The sequence below is a fragment of the Zingiber officinale genome, chromosome 2A, assembly GCF_018446385.1.
Source record: "Zingiber officinale cultivar Zhangliang chromosome 2A, Zo_v1.1, whole genome shotgun sequence".
NCBI classification, from domain to species: Eukaryota; Viridiplantae; Streptophyta; class Magnoliopsida; order Zingiberales; family Zingiberaceae; genus Zingiber; species Zingiber officinale.
This window is the reverse complement of record NC_055988.1, coordinates 151,742,563-151,764,076: the sequence shown is the minus strand read 5'-3', so window position 1 is coordinate 151,764,076 and position 21,514 is coordinate 151,742,563. Positions and strand designations below refer to the sequence as shown.

Here is a 21,514-nt window from a genome sequence, read left to right as displayed (position 1 = left end):
ACCCTTTGCATGGAGAAGGTCAGATATCCAGTGAGATATTTTGTACCCCAAGATCCATTGGAGTAACCACTTATGCTGGTACCAGCTACGCCAACCCATGGGGGGCGTCTGGCTTGATACCATTGAGCACAAGGGAGAAAGTAGCATTACCAAAAGAGCTTGAGAATTTGAAAGATTTGAAGCCGTGATCAATCCAAGATCGTAGAGTTGTTTGAGATGTTGAGGGTAGAAAAATGAATAAATTTTATATCTTATGTTGCCCCAAACAAGATCCACGAAGCTTAAATACCATGGTCCACCGTTCACCTCAAAAAGATTAAAGAAGACACTTTCAATCAACTAAGTCAGGATTTCATTTGACTGACTGCACATAAATTGAATGCTGAACCCTACAGTATTGTTCACAGTGAATTGAATAGTGCTCCCAGGCCATTGTACATCATTCAGCCAACTGACCAAAGTCATTCAGTCAATTGTGCTCAAACAAAAATATTGTGTTCCAAGCTTAGTTGATCAAAAGCCCTAATACAGTTCGTTGAAATATTCCTAGCTCAGATATGAATAAATATCATACCACTGATTCACATAACATATACCCAAACCTGGTAGCAGAGATAGGTTGATGCCGAAGAACACAGCAATCAACAAACATTTATTATGACGAGTCAAGAACTTGGTGAGAATAGCATATAATGAACTGGAAGCACACAAAGATAGATATGCCAACAATCTTTGATGAGTGCCATTAAACTATAAACCAAATCCTTGTAATTAGCTCAGCCATTGATATCCATAATAGGAGAAAAAGAAAACCAAATGTCATAAATCACAAGAAGCTAGCAGCTTTGAGATAACTTTTTGTGGACAAAGATTCAAGAGAACTGCATAGTTCTAAATTTTTGTTGTTGTATTGAAGCTTGCACTTAGGTCTTCTGTTGTCCAACTAGTATACAGGAATCTGTTTGTACTGTCAAGAAGACAATAAACGGGGGTAAATGAATATTGGAATTTACTGAGTGCAATACAATATGAACGGTAACAATAAACCAAACATGTGAACACAGGAAGTACCTGGATGAGTAACATCAGAGCTTTCTGTTTTTTACATGAGACAACCAACAAGTTGTGCCCTAGGATATTTCTTTTGCAACTGGGGCCATTGCACATAGAACTGATCAGCAAGGAGTAGCTTATAAAGCAACAAGCCACTTAATGAAACCTTCCTCACGCGTGCAATGCTCTCCACGTAAAAAATGTTCGACCATCCTAGGCCAACCAACTGAGGATGAAATATCAGATTTCCTTGAGATATAATTTAGTTTTGTAAGAATAAGATGAATCTAAAAATTGGGTGATATCTGACTTAAAGAAATGAGCATAACTATCAAGAAATAACTACAATGAAATATTATAGCAGCTATCAATATAGCCTAACAATTTTATGATTTGATATCCATCTGTCCATGAATTATGACAAGGCACAAGCTGTACGATAACACTGTTAAAGTAAAAAAGAAAAACAATCAGGAATCCATGATAAACTTTTGGGCACAAATTGTTAAGAGGTGAACTGAGTATCATCAAACCTTGAATAGAAATGCAGAAGTACAAAGAGGTATGCAGGTACCAGGACCATTACAAATAATCTGTGTAGAAAGAATAAGCAATATGAAAGTAGTAAGTTTTATAAAAATCATAATAACTCAGAGAACAATTTAACTTTAGAAGAAAATACCACTTGAGGTCTGATTCTGAAAGTTAGCCACACTGCATGTGCCAATGCTATCAAAGTTGTTGCAATAGAGGTTACATATGATTGTCCTACTTCACGACTTCGATAGATCTGAATAAACTGGGAAGCTTCAACCATCTTTCTTCCACTGTTCTGCAATCCCAAAATCAGACAATGGAACAACAATGGTGAGCTTTGGGGGCATCAAAAGATGCAAACATGTAGCCTAGGCATAAATAAATTGTAAAACAATATCATCAAGAAATGTCAATTGAAAGTCATCCAAACAAAAGAATCTTTAGCAGTTGCAATAAAAATAGAAAATGAAAACTATCTCTGAATTGCTTAAAGAGTGTCATAGTATCCATTTTAGTGAACAATTTATTCAAAATCTAGTGTAAAAAATAACCAACAAGTTGCCAGGTATAAAATTCACAGGCATTAGAACAAAGCACAATATAATAACAGTATGAGGAATGCTCGGGTTGCAGAATTGAAATCACAATGGTATTAGCTAGAGGTAAAAACTTGAAAAATATCAAGATCTGATCAGTTGGTTTGGAATCAGCAACATAATACTTAGACATTTAACAAAAAGAGAGAGTATAAGGGGCCTAGGCCTTAACCAATCCTAGAGAAAGGAAAAGGAGGCAGTGAGCTTTTATAGGAATCCTCTGAGTCCATTGCTTCTCTAAGTCTTCTCTTAATTTTGGATATCTTCTCAGTCCTTGCTATCCATCTTGTCTTTTGGAAAATCAATTAATGAAAGAATCACTGATGTCATCAATGTTCTGAAGGCGCTAGACTACAAGAGATGTTAAGCCTAGGTGCAAGCATGCGCCTAGAAGTGAGGTATACCTTTTCATACTATTGAGTATATAATTTGAATGTGTTATATACGCACATGCAATATAACACAAACTGGCATTAATGTAACACTTGAAGGAATCCATTAGCAAGAAAAGTTATTCTAATCACATAAATAAAATTCTCACATTACCATCATAGTACATATGGTAACATATAATATCATTACTAAAAGTAACAAATAACAGTTAGTGTGATAAGTTATGTGATACAAAAAATTTATGTTATCCAAATGATGAAGTCATCATCTTAATCAAGAAAAGATTCAGACCCTTAGTATTGAGTACTATCTTTCGTGCCTTGGGCTATTTGTCAAGGTGAATGTCATAGTGCCTTTCTTGTGCCTAGTGAATTTGCCTCACCTAATCTACTAAAGGAGCCTAAGGTGCAGCACCTTAGTGCCTATGTGTGTCCCTTAATAGCATTACTTTGCATGTTGCAATCTACAAGTTCATCAAATTTGTTAATCAAAATTCAAAATTGCTTTATTGTGATAAAATATATCTATAGTGTGGATTCCCAATCCAATTCCATATGATTTTGGCTTATTATGGTCGATAATGTTATAGGTGAATTTTCAAGTATTGCCTCTTAATTTCCATCAAAAAGGAGAAAGCAAGAAATGTGGAATCACTTTGACAATTCAGGTCCAGAATCAACCCAATTTGAAAACTAAGGGCAGACTTCCCTTTTCTTTCATTTATTTCTATTGCTTGATTTATTGTTATTTTGGAGAGGTAAGGGATGCTTAATAACAAGCTTTAATTGACAAACAGAGATATCAACCAAAGGAATAGAAAATCACGGTCAACCAAAATGGGCAGACAATATAAGCAATTATTTTTAAATTAAATGTAATTCAAATTGTACCTCTTGTTGGATCAAAGAATCCTCCAAAACTTTAGCCTTTTGCAGACTCATGCTATCTGTTGCAGCTGCAATGTAGAATCTCGGAGCAAATCTATCCTTCTGGAGGACATTTACAATTCTAAGCATTTCGGCTGTATGCCCCCCTGCATACCAAATCACTTGGTCAAACTGAATATTTCATGCATGGGAGCTATATATTGTCATTGGTGACAAAGGATGGTATTTCAGACACCAAAATTAATCAATAAAAAATATTACAAACTCAATGACCCCAAAATTGATCTGTCTATATTTAACAAAATGTCCAGTTATTCTTTTGTCTAAATCTGTGAGACCACACAACCAATCCCATGTCATGAGCCAATAGACACAAGACAATAGCTTTTTATAAAAATTCGTTTACCTGAGCCAAGGACAATGAGCGTTCTTAGATTATCCGTTCTCAAAGATCTATTCGGTTTTCTGACCCAATACAGCACATACATCAAACGGACCACTATAATAGTGACAAAAATTGGGAAAATAAAGCACAAAATTCCATCATTAACTTTCCCCATGCCCTTTAAGTTGATGAAGACTCCCCTTTTTCCCTCCTGTAGAACGAGGAACAATTGCATCAGAATACGAGTCTCACACTGAAAATCCTGAGCAATAGCAAACTTTAGTTTAGATACTAAGAAATATGAGAAAAGAATAGCAACCTTACACGATACAAGAAAGAAAAACTAGCAAACTATCGAGTATATTAGATTGTATCACGAGCAAGGCAGTTGACACAAAAATACAAAATGCTAGCAATCAAACATGGAATTTCAAATAATGAAGCTAATATCGAGTGTATATTAGATTGCGTCCTTACTGCGCAAAATAAATACCAGTACTCTAATAAGTATATGATAGCAATATAGAATTTACGTGTGCGTGTGACCATTGAGAAATGCACAATCCATTTTCTGAATCAATCAAAGATCATTGCTAAAAAAATCACAGTCTAAACGTCGACTCGATTAGAAGAATCGCCGATCCAGATCGTGGTTTGCAGTAATCATAAAAGATTTTACCAGAAATCAGACGCTCACTGGTCGAAAGAGGTTGGGATACCCCCCAAAATACCTACCATATCGAAAATTGGGAGGAAATGGCAGGAAAAAGGAAATGGAGCAAGAGTAGAGAAAAGAGAAAAGGAAAAAGTGATAAGGCGCACCCGGATAGATGAGAATCAAAGAGAAACGGGGTCAAACGATTGCGGAGGCTCGGTGGTGCTTCAACGGAGGCAGGGCGGTGTAGATCTGGAATTGGGAGGCTGTGCGCGAACCTTCGGCCGAGACGAGCGGCGCGCGATGGAGGTGGATCGCAGAGGCGGCCGCGACGCAAATGGAGGCGAAATGCGTAATTTAATTAACAAATATTGCCGAAGTTTCATCTTTTTTATCCACCTGAATTTAAATAATTTCATTTCGCTCCCTGAAAGATAAAAAAGGCAGCCTTTATTTTTATTATAATGTCCCTTTTGAAAAAAAAAATCATTTAAAAAAAATCGTTTTGAAGACTGTTGTATAAGAACGGGCCGATGCTGCGGATTTGAGCTTCTCAATAGGCAGATCGCGAAGCCCCCGGCCGGCGAGACACGGCATCAGGAGAAGATAGCAGAAGTTTTCCGAGGGCGGCGCGTGTTGGATAGCATTATCGGAGAGAAGCCCTGCGTCTGAGGATTCGTATCGACAGTTTTTGAATCAGAGGAAGACGGTGGATAACCGGGTGGCTACCTCCGAGATCGAGCCGTAACTTCGAGGCGGAAATTTAATGGAGTATGGTGATTCCACGAAGGAGAATGGTGGAGGGGCTGGAACCTAGAGCTCGGGAGAGGATATTGCACTTCTCGATGCACTTAGGGCATTCTCCAAGGATGTCGCCGTGAGGTGGGAGAAGGTAGCTGTAGCAGTGCCAGGGAAGTCGAAAGCATCTTGTATTAAGAGCGTGGCGGAGTTGAAGAGAACTTTCGCATCTCAGAAGCTTCCGAATAGTGAGTTCCGTTTTACTGGACTAGAGGTATCGGTGGCTACTTTGCATCTCATCCTCTCTCTCTCTTCTCTCTCTTTGAATAGTGAAGACTATATCTGCAGTAGTAAACTTAGACTCCACGGTCTCGAATGACGTTAAATGATGGTATACTTGTCATATGAAGTCACGGGATTGAATCGTAGGATTGTCGGGGCATAAATCCCTGTGTAACTCATCCCATCATCACTTACCCTTTTGGCTATCGTGATTTACCTCCCTCATGATAACATGAGATTGGATGCGACGGGGATGTTGGAGCGAGCGATTTCACTTTTTGTCACATATCTACAGTAGGATACTTGTCGTTACTGATTAAAGCTGTTGCAGGACCTAGTTCTTGTAACACTGACGATGTTTTCTAATTTCTATAGATGGTGGGATGACAATTGTGATAATTTCTGTAGATGAATGCTCAATCAACAACAATTACAAGATGGAGAAGAGCCTAGGATGCTGCAGGAAATGGAGGAAAGCTGTCGAGTTTTGGGGAGTGATGTTGGACTGGGAGCGGATTCAAGAACATATTCCACACTTGTTGAGGGATGGGAGAAGGCCCTTCAAGGTTGAGCGGTGCAGAGGGAAGTCTACCTCCTTATAGAACCTATCTCAAGTCATGAATAAAAATATAAGAAAAAGGGGAATTGGAACTCGAAACAACCATGATCTGGTGAATCAATGTGATGGTATGCCCAAATTCCCAGCATCATTCATCTGTGAGGTTTGTTCTCTTGCTTGAAATTATGACTGAAAGAATAAGGCTACCAATTCAGTCACATTAAAATCTTGAAGTGTCTAGGAAGCAATGCCACACCTTGAGGTGCATCAACACCAAAGCCTTGGACGTTGGAACATTTGGCAGAATTTGCATTAGCAGAAGAGGTGGTGGAAACCTCATGAAATCTATCTATTGCACAGTAATTGAATGAAGTATCAGTGTGAGTTGTTGTTCTTTGTATCCATCTTTCATGCAACTGTCCTTTTGGTAGTAAAAGAGTTTAATTGGAAGTATTATTGTCTAAATTCATAATATTATACAGCATGAAGGTTCTGTTAGCAGCAATCTGGCCAACTAAACTAGACATTAGTTCAGTTCTACAATGTTTTTATTTGACAAAGCTGCTTTCTCCCCTTCTTGGAATAAAGATAGTAGTGATTTCCATTGTCTAGGAACAGCTTTCCCTTATTTATTTGAAGCATTGCGTCGCCCAAAGGATTTGTGTTTCATGTCATGGCAGGCATCTGCTTCCTCACAATGCCCAAAAGCATTGGTCAAGCTCTCACATAACTTCTAGCGAACTAAAATATATTAGACCTTTTTCTTTGCATCAATTAAAGAATCAATGCTTAAATCACATTCAGACATTGGAGGTGTCTTCATCGTCCTCATACCTTCCCTCTATCTTGATGCTCTTGTACCATCTTGCACAGGCAACAAACACCAAAAGGTCTGCAGCAGTTAGGCTTGCAAGGAGAAAGTAGAACCTGTCCATGTGCCCTCTGTTGAGGTTTACTGGAATCCATCCTGGGCAATTGCCTTTAGACGTTATCTCCATCACTACGGTCACCAGAAGACTGCTCACATAGTTCCCTAGTGATATCGAGGTCATGCAGAGTGCGCTGCCGAAGCTTTTCAGTCCATCCGGCGCCTGGTCATTGAAGAACTCCAACTGACCCACGTACATAAACACCTCTGAAGCTCCTATCAGCATATACTGAGGAATTTGCCATAAGATACTTAGAGAGCTGTCATCTGTACAATCACTGCATACATTCTTCAGCCTGTAGGCTTCGACTGCTCCTGCCGAAATCATTGCCATAATTGCTATGACGAGCCCAACTCCCATTCGTTGCAGTTCTGTGAGCCCTTTTCTATCCTTCTTCCATCTCGAAATCAAGGGAGCGAGTAGCCTGCGATAGAACAATATGAAGAGTGCTACACTGGCGATGTCAAAGGCAGACATGCTTGCAGGAGGAATACGGAAACCGCCAACATTATTGTTCATGACTGCACCCTGCTCGACAAAGAGGGAGGCCATCTGTGTGAAAACGACTGAATAGATTATGGTGGTCATCCATATGGGTAGGAGACGGAGCACACATTTGAGCTCTTCGACTTGTGTGATGGGGCAGAGACGCCAGGGATTACAAGAACTCAATTGATTATTTTTTGTTATGAAATCATCTGGATCAACGACTGCTGCTCTGTCCAGGAATCTACAACAACAGATCATGCCAAGTTTAGCTTAATGAAGATGCAGCAAATACGTGTAAGCTATGAAAATGGATTTTGAGGTTCACATGATGGTCCTTATTCTCAATGAAAGATTTCCTAGGGCATGTTGAACCAATTTATGGTGGTACCAGCTAGCAAGGGTTTCACTATGAGAGACAAAATTTAAGTTATACTTCAGATGAAAAAAGATTCAGAAACTTACTTGAAGCCTTTAGTATGGAGTAACTTTCTGCTTCCATTAGCATGCGAGTCTGCAGCCTCTTTGCCCTTCACCTCATACAGATCTTTGCCACTTAGTGGCATTCTGATCCTCCACTTCCTTGATGCAGCGATGATGACCTGGCATACCCTAGTGAGAGGGTTGCCATTAGGCTTTAAGTGTCTGTAACTGGTGGTGCCACAGAGGAAGAGGACCAGGGCCAGCATCGCAGACCCAGTTGATGCCCAAAAGCCTAGCGCCCACATACCCTTGTCCTCGAAGTAGTCCAAGAATGTGTTGGAGAAAAGAGAGCCTAAGTTGAGGGCTAAGTAGAAGTAGCTGAAGAATGAAATCTTGGAGTGGGACTCTACATAATCTTCCTCATCAAACTGGTCTGCCCCAAAGGTGGCTATGTTTGGTTGGTACCCTCCATTTCCTAGAGCAACCAGGTAGACTGAGAGGTAGAAGATCGCAAGTTGTAGGCTTGAGTGTGGTCCACAGTTAAGATCCTCATCACCACACCCTGAGGGTTTGAGAAGAAATAGGTGAGTGGAAAGAGAGAGCAGCGCCAATCCCTGCAATTAAAAATAGTATTTGGTAAGTTTTTGCTACATTGCACAATGATATGCTTTTCTTGAAAAAAGTGCAATATGATACATGTAAATAATTGTCATGTCAACACAACTGAATTAGATTTGCCAATACAATGAATTATATTTCATTTTATTAGCTAAGAATCTTAGAATCTAATAACTATTTGCATGGTAAATTGTAAAAGATTACTTCTCCCTTATTTAACTAGTAGAACCCAGATTTTGGAAATTGAAGAGTGTCTACAGGATAAGGTGTATCGCAGATTAAAGTATTGAATGCATGAATTGAATGACTTACTATTACAAAGATGACTTGGAAAATGGCACAAGTCTTGTATCTTCCCCAATAAGAGTCACTGAGGAAGGCCCCTACGAGCGAGAAGATATAGACTGTGCCTGTCCATTTGCTGACATTGTTGGCTGCTTCTGCATTGTTCTGCTGCAGAACTCTTGTCAAAAACAATACCAGGTTGACTCCAACCCCAAAGAATGCAAGCGTGGCTAATCCCTGATTCACTGAATAAAAATTGAAGGCACATGGTTAGTTCCAAGTGTAAACTGCAGAAAGATTTAAGAGATACATAATGCAGATAGTCGCTTCCATAGTAGATCCTCAATTATGCTGATGTTGGTATGCTTTTCTTGATATGGAAACATGATAATTTCTCCATGAATTATTGTGGCTAGTCTGACTTGAATTCACTGTGTCATCGGAGAGAAACAGTTTTTATTTGATGGCCTTTTTTGCTTGTCTAAGTTATCACACATAAGTTTGGCATGCATGTTCTGATTATTAAACTTGATGATTGAACTACTATTTAAGGCGTGTCAGCCACTTGCACTTGTATTGTTGGGTCTCACTTGTATCATTGGGATTCAATTTGAATATGAGTTATTCTACTTTAAAAAAAAGTTCATAAAACTATCAACCTCAGTTTCGTGGGAACTGCTAGCTATATTTATAATGTTTGGGGCCATTGCTATGTGATAATGTTCAAATTGTCACCATTCATTAATGCAGCTTGCTTTAAAGGAGAGACCACGAATATAAATCTCGTCCCTTATCTTCATTTTTTACTATATCCAGCTTTCCTCTAGAATCCAAAACAGTAGTTGCTTTGATTTTTGGAGACGAAGTATATTTAGATGGACATGTATCTTTAGATGTTAATTATCAAGTGATTCATATTTAGGCTAGGTAATTTTTTTTAGAATTAAAAAAACTCAATAAATAAGATTTTTGAAAGAGAATCATGCTATAAGTTGTTAGCGTTCACCATGCTGAATAATTTACAAATTATCTTGTGTAGTTTTCATCTAAGTTTATGTCAAGTTAAAGTGTGTGAGACCCCAAATTATCTTGTGTAGTTCTAAAGGTGCTTAAGAAATCTAGTTTTTTGTCTATAAATCTTGACCTCATTTCGCAAAATAGATTGTGGGCCATTATACATCATTGTTTTACTATGCAAACTAATTTACAAATCTACTTGCCTGGTAAATACCTTGAAGTGACCTATAATTATGACGTTGAAACCACTTAATAGCCACCTTATATTGGAAGGAACCCAAATATGTAGTTTTTATTTCAGCATCATACACATGCAATTTGTGAAAAAAAAACATACGTTCATAGATTGTCTGAATTAGGTTGCATACATGCACACTTTGAATGAATCTTATTCATATGTAATTTTGTTCAGATTTATACCCATATTTAATTGTGTAATGAGGTGGTACCATAGTTTAACTATATGTGAGATGCTCCCACCAAATTTCAGTGACTTTTAATCACAGAAGATGTTTTCATATGAACATAGAACCAAGGGTAAACTTTTAGATAAGTACTTACTGTCTTAAGATGAGTCAAGTTTAAGTTTGAGTGGGTTATTGCTAATCTCCAGCCTGAACTAACCTTGTGAGCAATTCATACCTTTTGACCTTTATCTAATTAGGCTAAAGTTGAAAAAAACATGCCTAGGATAATATTTTGTAATAAAATACACCACCTATCTTTTTCTTTTGTTTATATTGCTTCATTTTCCTTTTTTAAATTGCTCCATTTTTCTCATGCAAAAGACTTATGTGGTCGATGCCAACTGTAGTTGCAGACAGTGACAGGCACCATCAGATATGATGCTTCTATGATTGCCAGGTTAGTATATATTTCATTGTCAAAACCAAGAAAGAATCAACCATACGCTATTCTACAGGAAAAGTATTACTTGTGCTTTCGTGTAAACCGTAGATATCATAGCTAACCAAAAAACACACTTAGAGCATCCACAACCAAATAGACCCACTTATATATTGGTTTATCTGTAATGATCTGTACTCATGCTGCTTGTGCTGTTGCCACCTTTTTAACCAACATGTGACTCAATTTATTGATGGCCCTTGAATATCTAGGTTGATATGTTTTAATCTATTTTTCCTCTCTACTCCTTGTCTGACAGAATAACACCATTACTTAGATAATCTATACTAAGGAACAACTATAGCATTTAGAAATGCCACTTTTATGAAATTTCACTTGCCTTATGGGCCTATTGTGTAGATTGTTTTTGATAGTTGATTTGACTTAATAGTCGGTGAAATCCAAATCAGTGCTTGAAATTTAGTATCATAAGACAGTTCTGAACATCAGCAGATATCTATTTTTTCCAACTTCATCAATGTTTTTTTTTTCATGTTATTGCTTCTAAAGAACCAGAAACTGTGAAAGGTCTGTTGATATCGTTTTAGAGTAAAGAGTTGGGTTCTTTCGGTGTCTTAATACACAGTTTCCTGTTAATAATCGTTTTCTATTTTAAACATGAATGAAAAATACTAATACTTTTTCCCTGATGATTTAGTTACTGAATCAAATATTACCTAGAAGAAGAGATCCAGCCACCCAGCCTCCAGTCTTGTCCTTGACTGCAGGCCTTCCTCTGAAATCCACTGATCCATCGAGTGTGTACTCGTACTCCTCATCTTTGCTTCCTCTTGTCTCCTGCAGTATTCAACTCAATTTTGTCAGTCTAACCAGCCATTCAGATCTAAATTTCATGGCCTATTAGTCGATAATATCCTCGATAAGCTACTGACCATGTTAGATTTGTCAGTTTTAGCCATTGCTCCGACTGGGATGTCAAAATGCAAAGAGAAGCACAGGAGTAGAGTTCAGGAGAGAAGAAAGGGAGAAAGAGAATGGGCAATTGGTGCCAAGGGAGGCTGGCGAGGTTTGAATTTATAGAAGTGAGGGAAATGCATCAATGGCTTAGATTAGAGGGTGCCCAAATGATATGTGATATGGTTTGGCCTCATGGAGGAATCAAAACCATGAACAAATTGAAAATGACAACCAAAGGAATTTAAAGGGGACACAAGGTTTTCCAGTTGGATTTGGATTCATGCATATTGCATGTACAAGACATGCCTTGTTGGACAACTTAAATAATAGGTTTAAATAGAAAGGAATATTTTATTATTAGAGAAAAAATCAGGAGCTTTAGGACCATCGATTATCCTTTTTTCCTTCAAATTATCTATCATACCCTGATGATTTGCTCATTATGGACTTCTTATTACAATAACTCGAAGTTGAAAGTTCAAATATTTCACAATACTTTATATATTTTTTATTTGCATCAAGTATATTTCGTTGAACACTTCTTAGCAGGGTGCGAAAATAGAATACCAAGTTCCTTGAAAACTTTCGCAACATTTGCTGCAACGCTAATTTAGCCAAAAAGGTATCCAAGTTATATAGGGAATTAGTTTTGGAGCTGAGTTACTTATTTTGCAGAGAATTAAGATCTCAAACTCTTGCATAAATACTGAAATTATTTCTTGAGTAAGTTTTTAGCTGCAAGGGGAGAGATAATTGAGTTAAAATTCTCTTTGATCTTGGAGTCTTATTTCAAATTATGCATGCATAATGTATGAGAAAAATCCATGTTTCTTTCTTCTCCATATGTGGCCTAACTAATTTAGAAAGTCAAGCATAGTGCCTCAAACTTAAACGGGTCTGAAGCATGCGAATAGCAATTCATTCTGATCTGTGAACACACATGATTCAATCGTGATCCACTCAAGAGTTGACCCTTACCTTCACGGTTGGATGAGATTTGCCAAGGTTGTTTTGGATTGATATGTAATGGAGACACTATTTCCAAAAGCTAAGATAGTAGGATGGAAAGCCCACATCACAGATAAGCCATGACATGACTTGCGATATGGACCTAGATACATAGTGGGCATACAGGTCTGAATTTGACACGCCTTACGTTCTTGCTTCACTTTACAGGAAAATGGATGAGACTTAGATCAAAGCTACGCTAGTTTTATGAAAAATCTCCACTCTCGAACTGCTACAGTCCATATCTTGGAGCAAGATTTTAGTCCTTTTGATCAAGCAGTAAAATTCTGGCCTTTTGGACTTTATATGAAGAACAGCAATTCTTGTAGCGTCGTGATAACTCCCCTACGCTATCTTACTTTTTATCGTGGAGTTGTGTAGAGTTGTAGCTTTTTCTGCAATTTGTCATACTTTTCTGCAGTATCTTAAGTCACAGAAACTCGTATGCAGCATGCAGGTTTAGTGCTCAAATCTGTCTTGGATTATCCAAATATCTCAAACTAAAATTCTTTATTCTGACAGATATAGTTTCTTCGTAGTGTTGGTCTAATACTATTGATGAAGACTGAAACAGACATGTGTTATATCATTATGATTATTTTTTGAGGCTTTCCATACAATTGAATCCTTCTTCCAAATTCCAATTTGCTTGTAGAAGATGATTTAGAAGGACATGGAAAGGTGAAGCACAGATTCCTTGCAGCCCAGAACATTTTCTACAGGTCAAGGTACAGTTCGTTCCCAGTAAAGAAGTTCAATTTGAATTATGATTATCTGTCCAAAATGAAATTACTAAACAAGATGAGAATTTGTAAGTTTAGTTCGTTTAATACCTCCAGAAACTTTACACCTCAACTTTCCTGACCGTTTACATCATTCCTTTGCAAATTGTCTACCTTTCTGCAGCCATCACAGTCCTCAGCCCCAAAACTTGAACACCGATCTTACAGGTCAAGGTACAGTTCGTTCCCAGTAAAGAAGTTCAATTTGAATTATGATTATCTGTCCAAAATGAAATTACTAAACAATAAGAGGATTTGTAAGTTTAATTCTTTAATATCTCCAGAAATTTTACACCTTTCCTTTCCTTCCTTTCACATCATCCCCGACGCAAATTGTCTACCTTTCTGACGGCCACCACAGTCCGCAGCCCCAAAAGTTCAACACTGATCTATCCACTTATTCCTAAGTCAAAAATCTAGGCATTAAAATACTAGAAATAATAATGAAGTGCATGTATGTGAGACGTAAGAGCTCGTATTAAAGTTGGGTTTTTGCCGTGGCTTATCAAGCAGCCGCCACTCCTGACGCTGCATGATGTTAGGAAATGTGAAAGAGATGGTTGAGCCATTTCGTCGAACAATTTGTCGGCTAATGGAGGCGCGTCGCTGTTGAGCGTTGAGTGGGGATACAGCGACAGCTAGATTCCACATTCGTGGAGGAGTCGGGAGTGTGTGCCAGAGGGAAATTTGTTGGGGAAATTAAAATGATGATAAAAAAAACAAAAACAATAAATATGACTCAGCCGTTAGATGAGACTAATAATAAAATCTGTGTAAAATATTTTTTGCAAAAAAAAATCATAAAAAATTAAATTAAATTAGCTTTTTTATTCATCTTTTTCCCCTCATCATCTTATTGTAACAATAGTAACATTTTCCCGCCTTTTTGATCCAACAAGTGATAAGGCTTTCATTTTCTTTGTTATGGACCTCTTGTTCTTTAAAGTGATAAAGATGTGCAATTAGGTCTTTGTTTCCATTACTAACCTTTTTTTATATATTTATTTGTATTTTATATTTGTAAAGAAGGGTTGCCCAACTGTGATCAACTTTGTATGAGAAAAAAAAGTTAGGTTTTATGTGCTGAATTGCGACCCTTTGATGGGGGATCTTTCCCCGGTTAGTGTTTGATCTTTGTCTTGATCCTTGCCTAGTCTATCAAATTGATGCGGATGGATCAAGTTCGGTATTCTCGACCTACACTTTATCAAATTGAATTCATCGTGATTCTTCCCTAATTTGCAAATGTAAGCGAAAGAGCATCTCGATCCTGAAGTTCCTCCTTGAGACGAGTCAAGCATTGGAGCTCCTCCTTGAGGGAGGGTCACTAGATTGAATGTGGAGCAAATTTCGTCTCGAGTGGTGGCTAAGAGATACCGGATAGCTAAACGAGGAATAGAAGGGTTGGACAATGACATTAAATGAAAGGGACTATTAGAATAGGAATATAAAGCGATCATCAATTGTTAAAGTGGACAGACAAAGAGGTGAAGGGATGGTTGTTGACTAACATTTCATCGTGTTAAACATTTGAAATAAAAGATTATTAGCATAATTATTTCTTCATCCAATTCGAACCTCAGCCGAAGAAAAACAGCTCGTAGTATTAATTAAATCCTACTTCAAAATTTTAAAAAGTTTTTTAAATGGAAACAAAAAACTTTTGCTTTGTGTAAATGTCCTCTTACAAGAAGCTTTTTGTTGGAATTCCACAAAATAGTGGATAAGTGACTTCATTTTGTTAATGCCGCGATGTTGAATCGATAATGACATTCAACGTGGTCCGCAGACCATGAAAGGGATGCGCCATTTCTAAATTAAAATTGACAAAAATCAAATGGACGGTCTCAAATCATGAAAGCTTAGTTTTTTTTTCAAAAAAAAAAAAAGTTAAATAGTTCCTGTGTTTTATATTTAAAATATCTTTTATTTCTAGTATATTTACATGAGGAGAATTGAAGTAAAGAAAACTTTACATGTAGAGAGTGGAAACAAAATTTTTTGAATAAAGGGACTGTATATAAAATTAAGAATGAGATTGAAAATTTTTCTCTACTTTATCAATATTATAACAACTAATCATAGATGTTACAATAGCTCTGAAAATATTAAGATAAAAAATTTGATAGGATATCCTTTTGATTTTTTTTTTAATTTTTTAAAAAGAGACATATTTTTTAGGAGTTCCATAATTTAGGGCATCTTTTGATTTTTACCCATTAAAATTCCCTCTAAATTTAAGAAAATTAACATAGCAAATTATTTAGTTATATTAAACAACTCGAAAAAAATAATGGAATATATATATATATATATATCATCCACTATGATTTTATTTTGTTTATTTGTTTTTAAATTCTCAATTGTGTCAATAAAATTTTATCTTTAGTTTAGAGGTTGAGTTATAGTATTAAATAAAAAAAAATTCAAAATAATTTTTTTTAAGATATTCACGGGATGTGCAGGATAATGAAATTATAGCAAGCTAAGAAAATTTTAAAAAAAAAAACTCTGATGAAATCCGTAGCATATAAATGGTATATATACATATATTCTCTCAAAACATCGATAAATTGCAATTGGCGTCTAACAAATCATTAAATTCATTTTTCAAATGAACACTAATATCAAATATATAGATAATCCTTGAGATGAACTCACCTCCCTTACTTTACAGCTCTTATATCTTGACTGTAATACACAACAATCAACGTCAAACATGTCAAATGGTTGACAATTTTGATTTAAACTTTTTTTTTTCAAACCCATCAACATTCTCTTTTCCACGTCAACAATTAACTAGATCATATTCTAAATATTCTTTATTATTATTATTATTATTATTATTATTATTATTATTATTATTATTATTATTATTATTATATCTCCATAATTTATATTTATTTTCTTTTCTATATAAAATAAATTGATGTTTTCCCCCCCATAAGTAGAACAATTCAATTTATTATCGTCTTATTCGATTCATCGCCTAGCTCATCTAGCTCACTTTGTGACTCCTTGCCTATCTAATTGCATCGGTTTATTTGTTAAAGTCTTCTTTGATGAGTCACTTGGCTCACTCAATAAGGATATATATAATTCAATCTATTTAGCTTGTTTGACCACTTCGATTAGTCTATCTTGTTAAGCATGTTTAGCTCGTTTTGTTAGTCCAAATATTGAATATGATCGACTCATTCCATCCACTAAGGTTGGTCCCACATGAAGTTCGCACGACCGACGCACATTCAACTCGATCGAACCACTTGTACGGGTCACTTGATCCATCGTGCAATTCATCTAATTAACTTCCTCGATCCATTTATCCTATCTAGCTCTTACACAATGAAATAGACCGAACGGAATTATCACGTAGAAGTATTCGTCTCGCCTTAACTCAAGCCATCTAAACCGTAAAATAAAGCCATAGGCCAAAATCAACCAAAACTATATATCGCTATTGATTCCAAGCAACCTCTGAGCACCTCTATCGAAGAGTGACTGTCTATTGTCCATCACAGTAATTTCCAATCAGAAACATAGCAAAGTTTTTATTTTGTGGCCATGACTTCTATCCCAAACTAATCATAGAAAAACCGAAGTATGCAAGTGATCAAGTTGTTGCAACCGAAAAAACTCGGTTGTCTGCATCGAGCAACAAGATTGATAATATGCAATTTCCAATCAGAAACATAACTGCGAGACAACAAAGTTTCCACCTTTTAATCTTTTGTTTAAAAAATAAAGGAAAAAGGGAAAGCATTAACAGGAAGAAGAAGATCACATAGGAACTGAACTTGTCTGTAACAAGCAACAAGATTGGTCGATCTGTATACTCTAGTGCGCATCTTCTTCCTCGCAAAACTTGGAGTATTCCTTCGAATCCATCAAGGATTGAAGCTCAGATGGATCGCTAGGCTTCACCTTGATCATCCAACCATCTTCATATGTGCTCGTGTTGATCTACATGATAATAATGATAACAAAAAAAACATCAGTGTTTTGATTCTGGTGTTGAATTGGTTGTGAGGCAAGATCTCGTTTTACCAGGCCAGGCGCCCCGGTGAGCTTGGAGTTGACTTCAATGACTTCACCGGAGATCGGAGAGTTGACATCGCTTGTGGCCTTGACACTTTCCACAGCTCCAAAGCCGCTTCCTTTCGTGACTGATGTGCCGGATTCCGGCAGCTCCACGAAGACCACCTCTCCGAGATGACCCTGTAAAGATATGGATGTAGTGTTTGTCCTAACTATTTCAGATGATTATATGAACCTTGTTTGTTCATCAAGTTCTACACAAAACTAAATCAATTAAATTATAATTTGCCATTTCAGAATTCATTAATGGCAATATTTCTTTTCTTTTTAATTATAATTGTTAGTTAGTTGAGATAAGAAGGAATTAGAACCTGAGCATGGTCAGTGATGCCAATTGTGGCCACATCCCCCTGATGCTTCACCCATTCATGAGAATCACTGTACCTGAAACCATCAATCACTGCAAGAGCAAAGACAGAAATTGAAGATCAAAATAGTATAAGTACATTTTTGGTATATAATTTTCTTCTTGAGTTATTACATTTTAGGAAATTAAATGTTTTGTTTAGTAAAAATGAGTTAAGTTATATTCGATGATTTTTTAAAGGATATTTAGACTAAATATGGGGTTCGACATAATAGTGGCACAAAAAAAAATCCTATTTTTAGAATCTTCTTAGTTGGTTTTTGACATAGTTTTACATGGCGACAATTAGTAAGTGGTGTGTTATGAAGTATATCCATGAAGTGTGTTTAGCGACTACGACAGATCAAGACGTATGTAAATAAGAGAGCTTTCTTTTTCCACTTTCCTTCATCAATACTAAGAGTAGAGTCTAAAGCTAAATTGCATGTGTTTTTCTTCATGTATTTGTGCCATTCTACCAAGGGATGCGAAGACACAAGCTTGTGGTAGATTCTATCAACCGGTGTTAGAACAGTCTTCAATCACATCTAGCAGTATCAAAGATACTTATAATCCCAACACTAAACACAATAAAAGGAGACAAAGTAAGGCCATTCATGTAAACAATGTTCTAGATCATTGGCATTTTTTCCCCCGAGTTTACTAGGGGTAAAATCAGAATGAAGTGATTCACTTCTTTTGATATAAATTTTGAGAAAAGTTTCTACATATTTCTGAAAACAAACATAAAATTCTCAAAATCTCATAATTAAAGTCATAAAAAACCCTTTCTGAATTCTTTCGGATGTATGATAAGTTACTTCTCTAAATGAACTTTCCCAAGAAAATTATCAAACACATTAAGCTACTCAAAACAAGGAAAAAGAAACAAGACCAAAGAAAGGAGCTTGAGAAAGATCTCAAAATTACACAAAAGGTCTCAAATTCTCACAAGGAAGCTACCGAAAGCATAACGACAAGTTTATATAAAAAAACAATAACATTCTTCTCAATAAAACAAACAAAATAACACAAAGATAAAAAAGGAAAAGAAAAGAGAGAGAGAGAAGAAACTCATACAAACTAGACAGCACCTCAATAAGCTTTCTTATTGAGATTAGGGCTGTGTTTACCATCATTCATGTGCATCTTTCGTATCACTTTCCCCCCAAACCCTAAGAGTTCTGTCTCAAACATAATGACAAGTCTATCAAAACAGAAACTCTTCTTTTAGGACGGGCAGAAATAGCAATAAACTCTCATGGGAATTCTTTCAAACACATAGCAAGCAGCTTCCCGAATGACCTTCTCCAATGCAGTTTAAGTCAGTGAAAAAGAGAGTAACAGCTCACGAAGCTTACCAGATGAGAAGCACCTGGAGATTGATGAGGCAGGGAAAGGGGCAGAAGCCCTGGAGGAGAGCTTGAGGGCATTGGCAGCTGAAGAGGCCCACAGCTTCAAGGCCATCTTCTTATCCTTAAAAAAAAAAACAGTTAATTCCCTCCTCCTCTTCTTCTTCTTAAAAGAAGAGAGGAAGGAGAAGGAATTGGGCTGTGGATTTGCAGAGTGGGTGTGGATGTGGTTTATGAATGGAGGAGATTCAGAGCCTCATCCTCTTAGAACCAAGTGTGATACTATCTGCCATGCCATTCTTTTTTTGTTATTATTTTATAATCATATTTTTAAGCACATTTGCTGATTTGCAAGGAAAAAAAATCTATTATGAATTCCCTAGATTTTTAAGATAAGAAAAGTGCTATCCTGCAGTGGACATCGAAGAAAAAAAATTATTTACACTTAATATTATAATCCAACTCTTAAGCTCTACATTTAAAATTTTGTTGACATAATTAAAAAAATAAAAAGGTTCAACGGTAAATTACCGGCTGTGAGAGACGTTCATATTGGACATCCAAATATATATATATATATATATATATATATATATAGGAGTTTGTTAGATTACACACTCGGGTATGATTCTGTGTGTGATTGAGTGAATTCAAGGCGCTTGAAAATGATCCAAACTCCTCGAGTGACTTCAAGCGTCCAAAGTTTACTTTGTTGTTCATAGAGTTCGCGTAAGGACGGATGTGCAAACTAAAACTTAGCATGCACATCCCCTTTGTGTGTCACACGTGGACGACTAAGTGAGCTTTCGGTGCCCTGAGTCTATTTTGAGCACTCGGGGCGTTTGAAATCCTACTCAGTCGTCCATCGCCATGCACAAATGGGGTGTGTTGGCTAACAATTTGGTATGTATATATATATATAGGAGTTTTGGCCTGCATACCTGCCCGTACGTGACTCTGTGAATGACTGAATGAACTCAGGGCGCCCAAAAGTCAGTCGTATATAGTTTTAATAGCTTATTTATCTTATGATGCTCACCTTGTCAACACCATGTGAAATTTGTTGTATGATTTTTTTTATTATTTATTTAGCTTTAATACTATAATCCAAACTCTAAATCCTAAAAACTAAATCCTAAAAAAAAAACACTTGGTGCTCACAAGGTGAACATCATAAGGTAAGTTGAATAACATTCTTATATATGTAAGATCGTTTGCACGTGAGAAGGGTGAATCACGTGTAATTTTAAAAACTTTTTTTTGTTTAAAAACTTATCAAAAACGAGTGCTTAATGGAATAAAAGTCTAGTGAGATAAGATAAAGAACAACACATGATCAATTACTTGGTTCGTAGCCTAACAACTACTAGTCCAAGACCCACGCTTCCTTGGGATGTTTCCAATGGATAATTCACTAAATTCTCTCTTAAAAACCTTCGGTCAGAGAGATTGGATACAAAGATATTGAAGAAAGTGTAACACACTACACTTTCTTATGTAAATAAAATAATAATCAACAATAAATTATTTTGCCAACAATGAAACTCGACGCTGACATGGTTCTTGTTATTGAAGTTGGCTCGAGTATGAGTTCAACGCAGTACGGTCGCAACACAACAGTAGCAAGATGATGGCGTAGTGGAATTGAGTAGAAACTTTATCAAAAATTGATGTCTTGGGCTATGATCGAAGACTTCTTTTATAAGGTAGTGACGACGCATCCAATGGATCTGAGGCGCCTCCCATGCGTCAAAGCTCATCCTTCATGCTTATTAGTTTCGAGGTGCCTCTAGTCATCTGAGGTGCCTCTACTGCTTCCTCTTTGGGGTGCCTCCAATTACCCGAGGGACTTCTATTCACTAGAGGTGCCTCCAACCAACTGAGGTGCATGGAGTACTATTCATTACAGCTTGACTTTTCACTTCAAACTCCTGTAAAACATGTTAGTCTAATAGCAAAAGTATCTGCAAAATAGAGTTAGCACAAATGCATGAACAATTTATATATTTGTGAATTAGATTTGTCTAACTAAGATCGGGATTTAATCTTGATCTAAACTTAGATTTCAGATTGGATCTAAGTTGGACTTGTTGGAAGATTATTGGTGTAATCGTTTTCAGATCAAGGTTGATCAGTTTGACTAAGCTTGAGTTTCGATGTTTGGATAATATGTTTGGAAAATATCTGAAAGAGGTCAAATAGGTCAAGGTTGACTGGATATTTGACGATATAAGAGAGGAAAGTCAAGTAGGTCATGGAGG

General features: G+C 36.6%; 3 protein-coding genes across 6 annotated transcripts; all 3 read right to left on the bottom strand.

Moving 5' to 3' along the window:
• Nucleotides 1–720: 720 nt before the first annotated feature.
• On the bottom strand, nucleotides 721–4,861 carry LOC122042735 (UDP-N-acetylglucosamine transferase subunit ALG14-like). 4 transcript variants are annotated; one of them, XR_006129341.1, is made up of 7 exons: nucleotides 4,674–4,861; nucleotides 3,873–4,113; nucleotides 3,470–3,612; nucleotides 1,736–1,885; nucleotides 1,587–1,646; nucleotides 1,072–1,266; nucleotides 721–967 (listed from the first exon to the last, which is right to left on the bottom strand). XR_006129341.1 is itself a non-coding variant. In XM_042603031.1 (7 exons), the coding sequence occupies exons 2-6, from the start codon at nucleotides 4,084–4,086 to the stop codon at nucleotides 1,103–1,105; spliced, it is 744 nt and encodes a 247-aa protein (XP_042458965.1). In that variant the 5' UTR covers nucleotides 4,087–4,113; nucleotides 4,674–4,859; the 3' UTR covers nucleotides 721–967; nucleotides 1,072–1,102. The 4 variants fall into 4 exon arrangements, 3 of the variants coding, with proteins under 3 accessions (XP_042458965.1, XP_042458966.1, XP_042458967.1); XM_042603031.1 differs by having other exon boundaries at nucleotides 1,072–1,279; nucleotides 4,674–4,859; XM_042603032.1 differs by having other exon boundaries at nucleotides 1,072–1,279; nucleotides 3,873–4,062; nucleotides 4,674–4,858.
• A 1,629-nt stretch (nucleotides 4,862–6,490) lies between these two features.
• On the bottom strand, nucleotides 6,491–11,761 carry LOC122042734 (protein NRT1/ PTR FAMILY 7.3-like). Its single transcript, XM_042603030.1, has 5 exons — nucleotides 11,643–11,761; nucleotides 11,427–11,547; nucleotides 8,854–9,071; nucleotides 7,966–8,537; nucleotides 6,491–7,744 (listed from the first exon to the last, which is right to left on the bottom strand). Exons 1-5 carry the CDS (start codon nucleotides 11,667–11,669, stop codon nucleotides 6,886–6,888), a joined length of 1,797 nt encoding a protein of 598 aa, XP_042458964.1. The 5' UTR covers nucleotides 11,670–11,761; the 3' UTR covers nucleotides 6,491–6,885.
• A 5,359-nt stretch (nucleotides 11,762–17,120) lies between these two features.
• On the bottom strand, nucleotides 17,121–19,518 carry LOC122042733 (glycine cleavage system H protein, mitochondrial-like). The gene is made up of 4 exons (XM_042603029.1): nucleotides 19,263–19,518; nucleotides 17,867–17,955; nucleotides 17,505–17,675; nucleotides 17,121–17,420 (listed from the first exon to the last, which is right to left on the bottom strand). Exons 1-4 carry the CDS (start codon nucleotides 19,366–19,368, stop codon nucleotides 17,295–17,297), a joined length of 492 nt encoding a protein of 163 aa, XP_042458963.1. The 5' UTR covers nucleotides 19,369–19,518; the 3' UTR covers nucleotides 17,121–17,294.
• Nucleotides 19,519–21,514: the final 1,996 nt, after the last annotated feature.

Excerpts from the sequence above, each read along its gene's own strand:
- LOC122042734 (XM_042603030.1), bottom strand. The coding sequence starts at position 11,669 with ATGGCTAAAACTGACAAATCTAACATG. Across the intron at positions 11,548-11,642 it reads AAACTGACAAATCTAACATG|GAGACAAGAGGAAGCAAAGA; the intron begins GTCAGTAGCTTA and ends TGAATACTGCAG. Across the intron at positions 8,538-8,853 it reads TCCAAGTCATCTTTGTAATA|GGATTGGCGCTGCTCTCTCT; the intron begins GTAAGTCATTCA and ends TTTTAATTGCAG.
- LOC122042735 (XM_042603031.1), bottom strand. The coding sequence starts at position 4,086 with ATGCAATTGTTCCTCGTTCTACAGGAGGGAAAAAGGGGAGTCTTCATC. Across the intron at positions 1,886-3,469 it reads ATTCTTTGATCCAACAAGAG|AACAGTGGAAGAAAGATGGT; the intron begins GTACAATTTGAA and ends TTGGGATTGCAG. Across the intron at positions 1,280-1,586 it reads CTTCTGCATTTCTATTCAAG|TTGGTTGGCCTAGGATGGTC; the intron begins GTTTGATGATAC and ends TTTCATCCTCAG.
- LOC122042733 (XM_042603029.1), bottom strand. The coding sequence starts at position 19,368 with ATGGCCTTGAAGCTGTGGGCCTCTTCAGCTGCCAATGCCCTCAAGCTC. Across the intron at positions 17,676-17,866 it reads GCATCACTGACCATGCTCAG|GGTCATCTCGGAGAGGTGGT; the intron begins GTTCTAATTCCT and ends ATATCTTTACAG. Across the intron at positions 17,421-17,504 it reads TCACCGGGGCGCCTGGCCTG|ATCAACACGAGCACATATGA; the intron begins GTAAAACGAGAT and ends ATTATCATGTAG.